Consider the following 18,270-nt stretch of genomic DNA (forward strand, 5'->3'; position numbering starts at 1 on the left):
GAAACGACGATTGTACAGTACATAATAAAGACTATTCACAGAAATTTAAACACCAGAGTAAAACAAATTAAAAACGTTTAAAAAATTATTTTAAAATATCAACTAAAACAGTTACAGGTAGTCACACAATGGTCTGAAATCATACATTTAAACATTCCAAGGGAAGGGAGAACCTCCAATTTTAGCGTGAGTTGAAGGACATTCCATGAATATTAATACTACAACTCTGTACATACATCTGATTAGCACTATTACTCAGTAGTACTAATTTATATATTTTATTCCCAGTTGAATCACCTGTACATTGTATATTACTATTGCACTTTACTGTTACAGACTGGTGCTGTACGACAATACATTTAAAAAAAAAAAAATATATATATATATATATATATATATATATATATATATATATATATATATTACATTTATTACAGGGGGAAAATAAACCAGTGTCTAGTATTTAGTCTTTGTGTGTCTATTAAGACACATGCGATATTCATCATAACCACTGGATGGAGTACAGTATACAGGTTATGCAACATTTCTCAAGAGCCATGAGAGGGGGGGGACATGTTAATTCACAACGACGAGCAACAACAACAACATCAGAAAGTTTAGTCGATGCGCTTCTCATACAGTCCGTTAAAAAACATCCTTCTATGTAGAAAACTTTTATTTTATTGTCGGAATGTGTTGCAGAAATTGTCCATAGTAATAGAGCATAATATAGTTATAGGAACATGAACAATGGCAAAGGCTTTACACCAATGACACGAGGTGTGACAGAGAGGCGCAGATGTTACGGTGGATCTGATTGGTCAGGAGGCGGGACTGAAAGAAAACACACACTGCGCAGCGCTACACACACAGACGCACTTTGCTCTCAAACTGTCTGCAACTTCCTAAATCCTTCTTTGGGGAGAAAAGGACGCAGCAAAAATGGAGTTTGCCTTCAATCCCTTGACTTTAGGTGATCTGGGATCGGACCTGTCAGGCTCAAAATAGACACTTCGTCTTGGTTTATTGGCAGGAGAGCAGGACAGACGGGGTGTGTCGTTGGATTACAGAAAGCAAACTCTTGTTGCTGTTCAGGGGGATTGTGTTCCATGCTTGTTTTGGGTTGGATCTTCACTTGTTGTAACCAGGAGGAATAACAACACGGCTGACCCAAGAGGCGCTGCCATGCTGGGGAACGGGGGCTACGCGATGAAGAAGAGGAAGAAACCAGTGCAGAAAAGGTAAATAGTTTGTTCCAAAGAAGTATTCTTCTTTTATTATCTTGAGATACATAACCTCAGGCTATGGGAATAGGCAATGTTTGATAGGCCTGTACTGTACCTAGTGGGCATGGTGGTGATGTGCCATCATGCTCTCCTCCAATTAATCAACCAATCAATCAAATCAATCGATCGTCTTCCAAATCATTAAATAATCTCAATCGGTGCATCGTCGTAGATGATGGGGATGATCTTGTTTAGCCTAAAGAGATATTCTCCCGAGGCGGACAGAACAGAGTCTTTTGGTTGAGAGGGTGTACTTTAATGAAAGAGCATGTTGCAGCATGGAGAGATTCAGACTAAGTATACTGTATATTCAGAGTGCTGCACCACTAACCCCGGATCTCTGGCATGGAGAGCAAACAACGTTTCTTACACACAGGGGAGTAGACATCACACACAACTGAGTGGGTGCTTTGTGCAGATATGGGGAGAGAGAGTGACGTAGACAGATAGGGGAGAGGTGATAAGAAGGTACTGAGTGTATATGACAGGTAGGGTGAGTGACGTGGATGGGTAAGGGAGGTGAGTGACGTGGATGGGCAAGGGAGGTGTGTGTGTGTGTGTGTGTGTGTGTGTGTGTGTGTGTGTGTGTGTGTGTGTGTGTGTGTGTGTGTGTGTGTGCGTGTGCGTGTGTGTGCGTGTGTGTGTGGGGGGTGCAGATGCTCACAACAAGTCATTCTTTGCAAGTCCAAGTCTTTGATCACTCACAAGTTCAAGTCAAGTCTGATGGTTGTAATTCTATTATTGGAATGCAATATAATAACTATAACCTATTTTCAATTAACAGAGTACAACCATATTGTATAATAATAAATTACACTAGGTCTCCCAATGAATGTGTATAATCTACTGTAAATGAACCCTCTAGCCTCTCGGACCCAGTGGAATGGTAACGGTAACCCAATAAACCAGTAACCTTATGTGGTCAACAATAAACCTGTAACCTGCCTCCTGTAGCCATGTTAATAATTAACGTGGTTTTCTCTGTTTAAAGGGGCACGCCGACATTGGAAATGTGCTCACACTCACACAGTCTTCTCCCGGGTCAGACAAGAAGATGGATATCAATTTCGTTCCGTAGAAAGCTACCCGGCTGCAAGCTAGCCTAGCTTAGCGCAAATGAATGGAAGCGGATACGGACCACTAGCCTATCTTAAAAGTTTTTTTGGCCAACCGCTAGTCTAGTGGTCCGTATCCGCTTCCATTCATTTGTGCTAAACTAGGCTAACGTGCAGAGAGAAAATTGGTATCTATCTCCTTGTCTGACTCTGGAGAAGACGGTGAACACTGAACACATCAACAAACACTCACTCATCTTTTCAAAAATATTCAGTGAACGCCAATCTAATCACGTTAACCTCCCTTAGATACAAAGCTCGTAGAAAACGACCGTTCGTCAGCTGATGCTGAGCTAAATACGCTTGTTAACCATCTATAGGCGGCGCTAACGGTAACTTTCACATTACCAACAAGTGACTGACCTAACGTTATCCGGGGGCATTTTCCGGTGCCTGATAAAAGTTTGATGTGGTCAAATCCAGCATCCTTCATTGTAATACCGTAGACATTACAATTGTGGGGGCAGCGGTGGCCTAAAGGTTAGAGAAGCGGGTTTGTGACCGGAAGGTCGCCGGTTCGATCCCCGGGACCGAACCTATGTCTTCCTATGACTTGCTGTCCTGGAGTGTTGTCCGGAGTGTTGGACGTCCCGTGACGAAGGCCGGGAGATTGCGACCCCCTCTGCGTGCCCCCCTGTCTCCGGAGGTCTCGTAGTGGTGACCGGAGTGCCGGATGTCCCGCGATGATGTCGGGGAGTTCGCAACCCTCTCTGCGCCACCCCCTATCTCCCTGTCTCCGGCTGTCCCTGAGCAACGACCGGAGTGTTGAATGTCCCGTGACTAAGACGGGGAGGACGTGACCCTCTCTGCGCCGCCCCTGTGCCTCAAATAGAGCCGCTATCAACTCTATCTTTAATCTTTCAAAATGTTCAGTTGCTATCGCTATTAGCTCTATCTTTAATTTTTCAAAATGTACAGTTGCTATTGCATGCACTCATCTGTGTTTCACCACACACATGAGTGCATGCTTACCAACTGTCCGTCTGCAACACTACTATCACCAACATCTAAGAAGGGAGATCCCCCCTTGAATGGCCCTTCTAAGGTTTCTCTCCTCCACATTGCCTGTGGAGCTTTTTTCCCTATTGTTAGGTTTTAGTGAGTTTTTCCTTACCTTCGCGTGGGGTATGTCTGGGAGTGCTTGCATTCTTTCATTTATTTGCATTCATCTAAAAAATGTTTGGACCCTATGGTGTTCTTGTTCTGTTCTTGACTTATTGTTATGTTGTCTTCTTGACCTGTTTAAAGAAGACCTGTACGGCCCATGGGGACATTAACGTGTGTTGTCGGGCCCTATAAATAAATTTGATTTGATTTGATTTGATTTGACCGGCAGGAAGAATCTGGGCTGGGGAGAAGTGAATGAATAACTCTCTTCCATACCCTTAACACCAACCGCTGAAGTGCCCTTGAGCAAGGCACTAAACCCCCAACTGCTCCAGTGGAGTTGCTCAGTGGCCGACGGTGTCAGACTGTGGTTGTACTGGGCGGCTCCCAGGTGTGAATGGAACTGTGTGAATGTGAAGCAGGGCGTAGCTGAAAAAGAGCATCCGTGCTCAGCGATAAATAAAGGTTAATTTTTTATTTTTATTTTTTAAATACATTGCATTTAGCGGTGGTCTTTTGTTTGGGCCTTGTGTGAAGTTCAAGTTTTTAATAGCGAAAGGTTTTGACAAAAGACTCAGCGGCTGCTGCTGGTGTGCTCAACATGGCACAGGATTTCAGCACCACGACCCACCGGACAGCTCCCTCCAATCGCGGAGTTGTTGCTGTAGCTTTACAGACATCTGCGCTGCACCAGATACGTACGGTTACGCACGTTGACGAGGGGATGACATTCAGCTCGTCAGACGTTCCCTTAAAGGAAAACTCCAACATTTTGGGAAATTAGCTTATTTGCCATCTCACCTGGAGTTAGACAAGAAGATGCATACCTTTTTCTTCTCTGTGCATGCAGTAGGAGTAGGAAGACGTTGGGAACTAGGCTAATGGAGGAACCTACTTCCAGTGACTGACGCTAAGCTAGGCTAACGGTGCGCGTCTTCCTACTGCTACTGCATGCACAGAGAAGAAAAAGGGTATGCATCTTCTTGTCTAACTCCAGGGTAGATGGCAAATAAGCTAATTTTCCAAAATGTTGGAGTTTTCCTTTAACGTTGAAGATAAAGCTGAAGATTGTTCAGGAGTCCCAAATCTGGTCGCCCCGGGGGTTCCCGGTTCGATTCCTGCTCCTCCCCGGGCAGCGTGTGGAAGTGTCCTTGAGCAAGACACTTAACCCCTAACTGCTCCCGATGAGCAGGTTGGCACCTTGGATGGTTGCCTCCCGCCGTCGGTGTGTGAATGTGTAAAATGTGAGGAACAAATTGTAAAGCGCTTTGGATGGAAGCGCTATATAAATGCACCATTTTTACCATCTCAAGTCTAGAGTCGAGTCTCTCAAGTCTTCTGAGGACACGGTCAAGTCTCAAGTCACACGTGGATGTGTGTGTGATTTATGTGCGACTCGAGTCTTTAAGTGGCAGATTCGAGGCCCCATCCCTGGTACAGAGTGTATGCTGATAACTTTCTATATCATTCCGCTCCTTTTGTTCCTCTGACTGGAACAACAAGAATATACACTGAGAAATAATGCTACTGTATGTAAAACATCAACAATCAAAAATGTAATCTTCCACGTGTTCTACCTAGCAGCAACACAATGCTTCTTGCTCATTCTGACTCTAGTAACTCTGAGTGAGGAACCTGAGACTCTCCTATGGATATAGAACACAGCATACATATCACTACAGACCCTCATCTGCACCTTCGTTTATTTATTTTTCTAATATTCTAATATTCAGAGCTAATTCTAATGTTTACCCCCAGTATATTTTCTCCTCATATTTTTATATTCAGATCAAATTTGATTGCTTATATTTATGTCTTTCTAGTTTCTACTATTACCCTGCCCATACCTGTACCTCCCCTCCCCCATGCTGCTACGGCACCCAAAAGGGGATCAATAAAGGAATACCTTATCTTATCTTATATATTAGTACATCAATACATTGTTGTACAGAATGAAGAAGCAACACTGAAGCTAACTGGACAGGAAGTCAACATGTATTTCCTGGGTGTGGTGCATCGTAGAACCAGCAGCCTTCTGGCCGTTAGCCTGCAGAGGTTCTAGAACACGTTCCCTCGTAGGCTTTACCCCGCAGTGTCACTGTTCTGGCGCTGAGCAGAGGTTCTAGAACACGTTCCCTCGTAGGCTTTACCCCGCAGTGTCACTGTTCTGGCGCTGAGCAGAGGTTCTAGAACACGTTCCCTCGTAGGCTTTACCCCGCAGTGTCACTGTTCTGGCGCTGAGCAGAGGTTCTAGAACACGTTCCCTCGTTGGCTTTACCCTGCAGTGTCAACTGTTCTGGCGCTGAGCAGAGGTTCTAGAACACGTTCCCTCGTAGGCTTTACCCCGCAGTGTCACTGTTCTGGCGCTGAGCAGAGGTTCTAGAACACGTTCCCTCGTTGGCTTTACCCTGCAGTGTCAACTGTTCTGGCGCTGAGCAGAGGTTCTAGAACACGTTCCCTCATAGGCTTTACCCTGCAATGTCACTGTTCTGGCGCTGAGCAGAGGTTCTAGAACACGTTCCCTCGTAGGCTTTACCCTGCAGTGTCACTATTCTGGCGCTGAGCAGAGGTTCTAGAACACGTTCCCTCGTAGTCTTGACCCCGCAGTGTCACTGTTCTGGCGCTGAGCAGAGGTTCTAGAACACGTTCCCTCGTTGGCTTTACCCTGCAGTGTCAACTGTTCTGGCGCTGAGCAGAGGTTCTAGAACACGTTCCCTCGTAGGCTTTACCCCGCAGTGTCACTGTTCTGGCGCTGAGCAGAGGTTCTAGAACACGTTCCCTCATAGGCTTTACCCTGCAATGTCACTGTTCTGGCGCTGAGCAGAGGTTCTAGAACACGTTCCCTCGTAGGCTTTACCCTGCAGTGTCACTATTCTGGCGCTGAGCAGAGGTTCTAGAACACGTTCCCTCGTAGGCTTGACCCCGCAGTGTCACTGTTCTGGCGCTGAGCAGAGGTTCTAGAACACGTTCCCTCGTTGGCTTTACCCTGCAGTGTCAACTGTTCTGGCGCTGAGCAGAGGTTCTAGAACACGACGTTCCCTCGTAGGCTTTACCCCGCAGTGTCACTGTTCTGGCGCTGAGCAGAGGTTCTAGAACACGTTCTCTCGTAGGCTTTACCCTGCAGTGTCACTATTCTGGCGCTGAGCAGAGGTTCTAGAACACGTTCCCTTGTAGGCTTTACCCCGCAGTGTCACTGTTCTGGCGCTGAGCAGAGGTTCTAGAACACGTTCCCTTGTAGGCTTTACCCCGCAGTGTCACTGTTCTGGCGCTGAGCAGAGATTCTAGAACACGTTCCCTCATAGGCTTTACCCCGGCAGTGTCACTGTTCTGGCGCTGAGCAGAGATTCTTGAACACGTTCCCTCGTAGGCTTTACCCTGCAGTGTCACTGTTCTGGTGCTGAGCAGAGGTTCTAGAACACGTTCCCTCATAGGCTTTACCCTGCAGTGACACTGTTCTGGCGCTGAGCAGAGATTCTTGAACACGTTCCCTCGTAGGCTTTACCCTGCAGTGTCACCCTCATGTTCTCCATAACGGTTGTGATGCAGTACGTCTGTGTTCAGTAGAGACAGGGGTCTATTCCCGGTCCTCGCTCCACAATGGAGGAACGAACTTCCCACCACAGTTGGGACAGCCAAAATCTTTTGCCGTTGTCTAAACACTTATTAAAAAACAACTAATATGTCTTTACTACTATGCACTCAACACACTGCAGCACCCAAGTTTCAGCACTGTTTGATGAACATTGTTACTTAGCTGATAGAGTTGTGCCCTTCCTGCTGACTTGTCGTACAGAACTTGTAAGTCGCTTTGGATAAAACAAAGCGTCAGCTAAATGACTAAATGTAAATGAATGATGGTTGTGTTAACTTGTGTACCATTGTTAGGGGTGACAGTGGCCCAGCCCAGGAGGTAGAGCTGGCTGTCCGGTTCGATTCCGGCTCCTTCCGGGCAGCGTGTCGAAGTGCCCTTGAGCAAGACACTGAACCCCCAACTGCTCCCGATGAGCAGGTCGGCACCTTGCATGGTTGCCTCCTGCCATCGGTGTGTGAATGTGAGGCATAAGTTGTAAAGCGCTTTGGATAGAAGCTGCTATATAAATGCAGTCCATCCATTTACCATTGTAGACCATGAGCTGTTGCTGGCTGTAGAAGTCATAGAGGCAGCTGGTGAATGATGATAATAATGAGATTTAACGGGAAAAAAAACATTCAGTTAGTTAGTTAATTATATTGATTTGTTATATTGTTTACACTGCTTGTTTTTACTACCTGTACCTCCCCCTCCCCCATGTTGCTATGATGCCTGAATTTCCCCAAGGGGATCAATAAAGGAATATCTTAACTTATCTTCATCATAATGTAGTGCAATACGGACTGTTACGCTGCTGGCCAGTATGACCTACTGTCTACCATAGTGTCTTTATACCTGTATCACTGTACATATTAATACTACAACTCTGTACATACATCTGATTAGCACTATTACTCATTATTAGTACTCATTTATATATGTTATACCCAGTTTAATCACCTGTACATTGTATATTACTATTGCACTTTACTGTTACATTTGCACTCTGGTTGGATGCCAAACTTCTTTACGTTGTACTGTACATGTGCTGTATGATGACAATAAATCTTAATCGAATCTAATTTAATCTGTTGCTGGCAGGAGAAGCCATAGAGACAGCTGGTAAAATAATGAGATTTAACAGAAAAACAATAGGCTTCAGTGTAAATGGAATCCTAAATCATAATGTAGTGCAAGTCTGTGTAATGGAAATGTTAAGCAGTTTTAATCATTTCCGAGTTGTCAAAATAAGCACAATAATATGAGTTATGGCAATCAGTAAGTCAGAATGAAAGGTTTGTGTTGGATGCAATAACTTTAGAACGAGGTGAATAGATGTAGAGTACAAAACAGAAAGCCACAAGGCCCGGTTTCCTTCCATCCAGACAGCAGTGGACAGGGAGTCGGCAGAGAGGGGAGCCATGTTTTTGTATTATATGCTGCTACAGGGGCCGGTATAATCTGGACCCCGCGTTGCTGCGTCAGTATTTTCTTAGCGAGCCCGCTGTCCTCTGGAGACATGGAGGTGAAAAGGCGGTACTGTCTGGTAGGCCAAGGGTGAGAGCTGGCGGGGAGAGAGAGCCATCTTGAGAGAAGAGGAAGCTCCATGTGTTTCATTAGTAAAATGGTAAATGGCTGCATTCATATAACGGCTTTTATTCAAAGCGCTTTACAATTTGTTCCTCACATTTTCACCCATTCACTCACACATTCACACACCGACGGCAGAGGCGACCGTGCGAGGTGCCGACCTGCTCATCGGGAGCAGTTAAGGCCGGTTAAGTGCCTTGCTCAAGGACACTTCGACGCGCTGCCGGAGAGGAGCAGGAATCGAACCGGGAACCTCCGGATTACCAGACGACCGCTCTACCTCCTGAGCCACTGTCGCCCCACTTTTTATTTGACTTTACTGTTACATTTTGCACTCTGGTTGGGTGCCAAACCTATTTTTTGTTATGTAGTAGCTGCTTTACCGGCAGTTATAGACGGCTGATTCATAAAATAATGTGATTGAACAGAAAAAGAATAAGTTTCAGTGTAAATGGAATCCTAAATCCGGGCGGCTACGTGGCGTAGTGGGCAAGGCGCTCGCCACGAATGCGGAGACGCTGGGCTTGCCTGTTCGAGCCCAGCGCTCCACATTGCTTTCAGTTTAGCTGGTCGTTCGTACTAATACACATTGGCCGTATTAGGGGGTGGGAAACTGATGGGTGGGGATCGGGCATTGTGGACAGCGACTCCTACAGGTCGGTTGGTGCGCCTGCACAGTAGAATCATGAAGTGTCGGGGGCAGCGTGAGCCTCCCACGCGTTACTCCTCGCCACTGAGAGATCGAGCTGCGCAGGTGAAAAGATGCGACTGCTGTTACCTCAAGTACCGGAGGGGACTTGTGCTATGTATGACTTAGTCCACATTGCAGCCGGCTTGTGGGAGGCAAGAAACAGCGTTCGTGACAGGGGAGGGTTGAATTGGATGATACCAAATTGGGATGGGAGAAAAATATAGAAAATGGGAGAAAAAAGTGGAAAAAAAAAAATTTAATCCTAAATCCTTTGAAGCCACTGTAGTCCTCCATATCCACTGCCTCTGGACTGCTTGGCAGGACTGGTGTTGTGAGAGAGGGAGGCTTTGTGAACATGCCTGGCCAGCTGGAGAGAGCGAGGCAACCTGTTTGACACTGTCAGGGTGTTTATCGACACGACGGGCAGGTCATCGTGCTTCTGGCAGGAAGGGTCAACAAGGTCAGACAAGGTCAGACATTATGATGGCCTAAACGTCTCTATATTCTGGGCTAGTTCCTAAAATATTGCCATCGAAGGTCAACTCAAATGGGTACCGACCCGAGCGGCTGGGTGGCACGGCGGACATTGCGCTCGTCGTCACCAACGCAAAAGAGACACCGGTATCGAATCCGGCTGTCGGCGTTGCCTCCGGCTCGGGCCGGCCGTCATACTGACTCAATTGGCAGAGGTAGCGGGTGGGAAGTCGATGGGTGGTAGTCTGGTCGTTGTGAACAGCGACTCCTACAGGTCGGTTGGGGCGCCTGCACAGCAAAAGACAGGAAAATGGCGGGGGTAGTGTGAGCCTCCCACACGTTACTCCTCGCCAATGAGAGTCCGCACTGGCAGGTGAAAAGATGTGACAGGCTGCCTCCACATGTATCGGAGGGGACATGTGATGCAAGGCTTCTATCCTCCCTACAACCGGCCAGTGGGGGGCACATGCGAGCAACGATCAAGACGGGGGAGGGGAGAATTGGCACGGCTAAATTGGGATGGGAGAAAAATAGAAAAAGGAGGAGAAAAAGTGGATAAAAAAAATGGGTACCGACTACCGACCCATTTAGCAGGGGTAGTCTTGTCATGATGCATATTGGACCGTTTTTTAACAGCTGGGTTTCGCAATACTCTTCTAGTATTGGTGTATCGTGCAACACTATGCAGGGGTATTGAGGAATGCACAAATCAGCTGTTATGGAAAATGGACTGCATCCAAAAAGAGCCTTACAACTTATGCCTCACATTCACCCATTCACTCACACATTCACACACCGACGACCATGCGAGCCAAGGTGCAGTTAGGGGTTAAGTGTCTTTGCTCAAGGACACTACGACACGCTGCCAGGAGGAGCCGGAATCCAACCGGGAACCTTCCGATTACTAGACGACCGCTCTACCTCCTGAGCCGCTGTCGCCCCCCCTGTTAGGAGAGAGAGAGACCAGAATAGAATTAGTGTCGGGAACTACCGAGTATCATTAATTAGTCATCGGTTGGTTTTGGACAAATTTCCATTTTCCTGTATTGCTTGGCTTTGGTGCTGGCATTACACATGTTGTATAACAGCTTTGAGCAGCAGAAACATCTTTGTTCCAATAAGGACTCAATAACGGGGCGAATTCCTGCTTCCACTTGGGGAGATATTTTACTGGAACACTGTGGGCAAAGTAGCGCCTACGGCTACGCCCTTATCGTGGTCAAGGAAACTATAATTTAAGAAGGAAGGGTCATCACCTCACTGTGTAGTGCGTGAACTCTGATTGGTGCCAACTGCCAAGTGTGGAAACCTTCAGTTTGGCTGACACATTGAGTTGAATGGGATCGTCATCTCCCCATTAATGACCTGTGATTTAAACGGGTTATTATTACCTCGGATGTCAGAATCATCAGCAAGAAAAATGGGAGGGTGTGTGGTTACATGGTGAGGAGCACGTTCAGCCATACTTATACCCCCCTGACACACCACAACCCATGGACTTATCCCCCCCCCCCCTGACACACCACAAACGGCCTAGGCCAGTAGCCATCAGGCTCCACAACCGTGGGCACAGACTGCTGCCAATTTCTGGAGAACTAACGGCTGGAGAACTTGAGAACTGTTAGGACTATCTGATAACTGTTAATAATAAACACTGTTAGGACTATCGGACTCTTAATAATAAACACTGTTAGGACTATCTGACTGTTTTTTTTTTTTATCCACTTTTTCTCCCATTTTTCTATATTTTCTCCCATCCCAATTTCGTATCATCCAATTCAACCCTCCCCTGTCACGAACGCTGCTTCTTGCCTCCCACAAGCCGGCTGCAATGTGGACTAAGTCATACATAGCACAAGTCCCCTCCGGTACTTGAGGTAACAGCAGTCGCATCTTTTCACCTGCGCAGCTCGATCTCTCAGTGTCGAGGAGTAACGCGTGGGAGGCTCACGCTGCCCCCGACACTTCCTGATTCTACTGCGCAGGCGCACCAACCGACTTGTAGGAGTCGCTTGTTCACAACGCCCGATCCCCACCCTTCAGTTTCCCTCCCCGTAATACGGCCAATGTGTATTACTGCGGACGACCAGCTAAACTGAAAACAATGTGGAGAGCTGGATTCGAACACGCAAATCCTAGCGTCTCCACACTGGTGGCGAGTGCCTTGCCCACTACACCACCTAGCCGCCCCAGGACTATCTGACTGTTAATAATAAACACTGTTAGGACTATCTGACTGTTAATAATAAACACTGTTAGGACTATATGACTCTTAATAATAAACACTGTTAGGACTATGACTCTTAATTATAAACACTGTTAGGACTATCTGACTCTTAATAATAAACACTGTTAGGACTGTCTGACTCTTCATAATAAACACTGTTAGGACTATCTGACTCTTAATGATAAACACTGTTAGGACTATCTGACTCTTAATAATAAACACTGTTAGGACTATCTGACTCCTAATAATAAACACTGTTAGGACTATCTGACTCTTAATAATAAACACTGTTAGGACTATTGGACAGCGGTCCACCGGCGCCAGGGACCGGCCTCCGGAGCCAGGTTCAAAGTCACCGTCAAGATGTGTCTGGACATGCCCGGCCTTGCCCAGGGATACGCGACAGAAATGAGAGTGGAACTAGTTTGTTCACCGTGCGTATAAATACGGCGCAGGTGAATGTAGAAGCCCCTTACCTCCTTACCCTTACCTTCTTTAGTATGTTACCGATAAGTTGAAGCCTCACCCACGATACAACGTGCGGTGAAGTATGGCCTGTTTGTCCCCAGAATAGAGCATTGAGACCGCGTGCGAATTAGTAACTGAATTGTCAGAGATTGGCGCTATACCGTCGAGTGCGACATATTTCTATTAAGTCATTAATAGTCTATTTGTGTATAGTGTATCGTGCGGTTAAAGTTCTACAGTGACCAGCATCTCCAACGCTTCCTCGTATTAGCTAGAGTTCTTATCCAGGCTGGGCCGACCACATGGCGCTTTCACCCGAGGAGACCTAGACGAGAACCGTATGGACATGTACACTGGATTAATCTACCCGACGACTACATAGCCCTTTGCGGCTGGAATATATTTGCTTTGGTCCTGTGATTTATGGAGCGGATAATCGCCGACGCCTGCACGTGTTGGATTTACCCAGAGAGGAGTCAAGTCGAGTCGGCGTCTCAGAGAGTCTGAGGCCGACTAGCTTTCTTCACTGTGGAGCTACAGTCTACAAGAGAACCAAGCTGTATTCGTCTGTGGATCAAGAGACTACTGCACCGGCTTCTGTACCTGAGGTCTCCTTAGTCATCGTTGACCAGACGTCCTACTACCGACAGATCTTCTACCCCCCCCGCTGGCTTACAACCAGGGGAACCCCTTCCAGTATCTCCCGCTATATTACTAGTGTACCATAGATATAATTCCCTAAGATTCAGGTTGTATAATTACCTCCTGCGTAACCAGAGAATGGACATTCATTATTGATTTGCCTACGCATATTCCTTTGCCTTACAAGTGCATTCAAAGAATAATGTAAAGTATCCCACCTCCAATGCCCCCCTCCCCACCTCCAATGTACAGCCCTCACCCAACCCACCCAACCCCACCCCACCAACCTCCTCCAATGTACAGTTTCTACGCCAAATGTATATACACTCCTTTTCTGGACACTTTTGTATCACAAACAGTACTGTATTTGCAAATCTGATATGTCATAAATGTATAGATGTAGCAGTACTGTCTATCTGTATGTCATGTATGTCATATATGTTATGATGAATTGAAAATGGGGGACCCTGATGTAAACAAGACGAAAGTCTTTCTCTGGTCTGCATCCCCTTAACAATTGTATTGAGATGTACTGTACTGTACCCATTCTGCAATCTGTTAATAAACTTTTCAATCAATCAATCAATCCTATGTACCTTTTGCTCCATTAAATACTTGATTAATAATTTTGACTGGAACCGATTTCATTGTGGGAAGTGTTCATCATATTCATATATCGTGTACTGTATGGCCAGTAATTAAAGTACATAAAGCGGTAGTGGTTTAATGATACCATACTTATCAATACAGTCAGGGAATTGTACCCCTCAGTTACAGTTAGGACTATCCGACTCTTAATATTAAACACTGTTATGACTATCTGACTCTTAATAATAAACACTGCACAGACTCTGTTGCAGTGTGTTACTATGGCTTGGACCATGTATACCATCATCACTATTACTACTGTCTGATTGAATCCTGCCACTCACTACTGTTCACTACTACTACTACTACTACTACTACTACTACTACTACTACTACTACTACTACTACTACTACTACTACTACTACTACTACTACTACTACTGTTATCACTATTATCATTACTACTTGCACTTTGTTCTATGTTCTATGTTCTATTATTATTATTATTATTATTATTATTATTATTATTATTATTATTATTATTATTATTATTATTATTATTATTACTACCTACCTAACCTATCCTACCTGTACCCCCCACCCCCATGCTGCTATGACACTTGAATTTCACAAAGGGGATTAATAAAGGACCACTTGACTTGAACCAGAGGTGCACGGATTGCATTTTCTTTAATGGAAAATGTGTATGTTTGTAATAAAACATTGACTATTCACTATGGCGTCCGTCCACGAGTATATACGTGTTTTGAAAAAGCGCAATGTGGTATATACGTGACGAGTTGTTATTGTTTTATTCCTTATTTATAGCGCTTCTTAGGTACCCGATCCACTACCAGCATCTTTTCAGATATTTGATTTTCGAAACATGCAGTACCGGCCAAACCCGCTTAGGGGCGCCATCGCTCCACTGCAGTATCATTGTGAATTTAGTACAATTCTGTGGGCGGATCATAGTTCCCTGATCCCAGCCGAACATCCTCCATCCTGGATTAGTTTGGCGAGCGTTTTTTTCAGCGTGGAATAATGAGATTTATGATTAGCCAATGTGCATATCGATCTACCAGAATCCGATGAGTGGTGAGGAAATGCTGCCGGCGATCACATGGCCTGACGGTAGGATAATATTACCCCAAATTACAGCTGGATTGGACATTGTTTTATAACGTAACGTGATTGGTCAATGAAAATGCTATATTGAACGCACACTTTTTTATTGCAGATCAATAATAGTAATCGCCGTTCCTCGCCGCCCCCATTTCATCCATAGATGCTCTGTAATAGTCCGGATGCTACGCAGTTTGTTTTATTTCATTCGTATATATACAGCAGAAATGGCGTTTGATATAACGGCGCCAACGTTTAGCCTCATATCTAGCTCCCGGGAAAAAAGTCTAGACGAAAAGTGTGTTATACCTTATATTCGCGACGCTATAAAATGACAACCAACCGATGGATTTTTATTTTCTTTAAGCCATTATGAAGGCACGGTTTATGCACTCAAGTGACAATGAGAATGGACAGATAGCAATAATATAAATGATATATAAAGCTCTTTGAAAGTACATTGGTTTGTTTACTTTCTGCTGTCCTCTGAGGCCTAAATCCGCGCGGGGCGCCGGTCGTCAAAGTGTTGACATTTTCTCAAACTGCAGCAGGTTACTCCCACTCAAACAAATCTCCAAAACAAAGTGCTCCAGGTTATTTCATCAAAACATTAGGATGTTTCATTAATTTTCAATGTATACATAAACATTACAGCCTAGAGTAGACGACGTGTTGTGTAAACAGGTGTATGGCATCTGTGATGCCTCAAGCCTGGCCAGTTCAAGAGATTAGTCCCGCCCCAATGACTTTGATTGACAGCCTGAGCCTAGTGTGATATGTTAGAGTAGTAGACCCATTCTGGCCTGCTGTTCACTGGGCTAATCAGGGATCTCAGTGGCTTCTATTCTATTTCTACCCTGCAGTCTAAAAGAACAACTATGTCCCACAGTTAACTTTATTAGATAGTTGGCTAAGCTAATGCTAATGTTGGCTAAGCTAATGTTGTTAGCGGCTCAAGAGACGTAGCAGCTGGACAGGGACAGGACTAAAGGAGGTTAAACGTTTTTTCTGCCGGCTACGATTTGAGTGGTTGTTTGTTCTACTAATTGAAAGTATCGTCTGGGACTTTGGCCTTTTGTGAGGGAAGTGACCTGAAAAAACGTAAAGAGCCGAAACTGTGTTCTGAACCACATTGTGGGCGGAGCTCCCGTCTGATGACATCACGGCAAAACGTTTGACTGTGTTTATTAGGCCTATCCAGGACTAATCGATGTTATTTATTGTGCCTTATAAAATAGATAGCAGCCAAATAGACAAAGACAAGGTAAGGCATAGAACATTAAATCATAGCTTTTCATATTCGGATCTAACATTCTATTTGTTTACGGTTTGATTATCACCGATACACATCCTTTTTAGCTTTTGTGATTTATCATCACAGGGACTCGAACCCACAATATCCTTTCAGCTTCAAATAAAATGATCTTGTGAGAGAATTGGCCAATGTAGTTGACACTTTTTAGCAAAATAAAATAAAAATCTGCATCTTCCCATGGTAATGGAAGGGACCTCTCGGGGTGATCAGCCGTAGCGTGTTTTTGTGTGGAGATGCATGAACTGTCACTAGTGTTACATTACACCTTGGATAACGAGCCGCGGAGGGATGATGCTGGCTGAGCCTGTTCCTGGGGAAGACGAGAGGAGGGAGACGGGAGAGAGAAACATAGAAGAGACATTGTCTTCTGGTAATTCTAAACTAAACCGTGTGGTGAGCAGGGGATTTAGACTGTGTACACCTCTGCCTATGAGAGAGAGAGAGAGAGTGAGAGAGAGAGAGAGAGAGAGAGAGAGAGTGAGAGTCTGTGAGAGTGTTCTATGTCTAGGTCTGTCTGTGAGAGTGGAGTGTTCTATGTCTAGGACTGTCTGTGAGAGTGTTCTATGTCTAGGTCTGTCTGTGAGAGTGTTCTATGTCTATGGGCAGCATCACACCCATGTTGAATTCTGATGAAGTTTAACTTTAGACTTTTTAGTTTTGTCTATAACTTTCTCAAATTAATTTCCTAAATTGTGGAAGTCAGTGGGTTAGGACTCAAGGTCAAGGTCAAATATATTAAATGGGGGGGGGGGGGGGGGGGGGCGCACCACGCTTGTAGCGTAATCGCAACGTCCTGGGTTCGACAAAAAGAAAAAAAATATATACATATATTATATTACATTTAAAAACAACAAATACAAAAGTACAAAAGTAATGTAAATACAACACAAGGTGCACAGTTTACACAAGATAGTACTGCAAACAGTACTACATAACAATACAAATACAATGTAAAATAATAACAATACAAATACAATGTAAACTGTCAGAATGAAACACGGATGTACGGCTCAACCCGAAAAAGCCTGTAAGAAGAGGTGAGTCTTTCACAAAGACTTAAAGATCGCTAGGGTTGGGGGCAGATCTAACTATTTAGAATTATGTAATTAATTAAATTAACCTGGAATGTATATAGTATGTTTGTTTATTGAGGCCAGAGAACATTAACTGTGTGGTTAATTCTCAGACTCCATATTTTCATACAAGATAAGATATTCCTTTATTTATCCCCTTGGGGGGGAGGCGTCATAGAACCATGAGGGGAGGGGAGGTCCATGTATGGCCAGGGTAATAGTAAAAAGACATAAATATAGGTAATAACATGAACAATAAGCAGTGTAAACAATATAATTAACTCTGAATATGAGGAAAGTGAGCAGTGAAATCAAAGGTGCAGATGAGGGTCTGCTATATTATATGTTACAATAAATATAAATGCCGTTATATGTCCAACTGCACAGAGATATCAGGACAACGTGGGACACGGGTACAGAAGACATCTTGTCTTCTCCTCACTTGACCTCCCTGTCGATGGGGGACTGATCTAGCTACCATGTGGTGCTCGGTGTAATTACATGTCTCACGTCCTTGTAGGAAGAAAAACACTTTAGTTTGAAGAATTGCTTGACTTGTGTCCCTTTTTGATTGATGATCCTGTCGTCCTCAGTCGTCCTCCGTTCTCCGCTCACCGCCGTATTTTAAGAGGAACCTCAGCAATACGTTACAAGCGCATTCGTATGAAATAACAACAATGCGTGTATATCCATAACTATATAATTACATGTTTCTCATGTTAAAAGAAATCTATGAAATCCAGCCTCAATCTGACTCTGCAATTTGGTTCGGATAAAACTCTTGACTTAACTATATCTTCAATGGTTTTCCTGAGAGCATTATAACTCCCTTGTCCTCAGTTAACTCTGAATATAAAGATATGAGAAAAATAAAAACAGTGTAAACAAAGGTGCAGATGAGTGTCTGTATGCACTATGGGTTATATTATATGTTACAATATATAGGCAATAAAGAATCAGGACTTTAACATCTTGGACAGAGATACTCAAACATCTTG

The 18,270-nt window shown here is 44.6% G+C and overlaps 1 protein-coding gene across 1 annotated transcript in view; it reads left to right on the forward strand.

Annotated features, from left to right (window-relative positions):
* The first annotated feature begins 897 nt into the window (after positions 1-897).
* Positions 898-18,270, forward strand: part of LOC311237543 (aryl hydrocarbon receptor-like) — a 112,389-nt gene continuing 95,016 nt past the window's right edge. The window contains exon 1 of the mRNA XM_084325485.1: positions 898-1,241. Coding sequence (XP_084181611.1) covers positions 1,186-1,241 — 56 coding nt within the window. The 5' untranslated portion in view covers positions 898-1,185. The remainder of the gene's footprint in view (positions 1,242-18,270) is intronic.

This window comes from Notolepis coatsorum (assembly GCF_963971535.1).
Source record: "Notolepis coatsorum genome assembly, chromosome: 11".
NCBI classification, from domain to species: Eukaryota; Metazoa; Chordata; class Actinopteri; order Aulopiformes; family Paralepididae; genus Notolepis; species Notolepis coatsorum.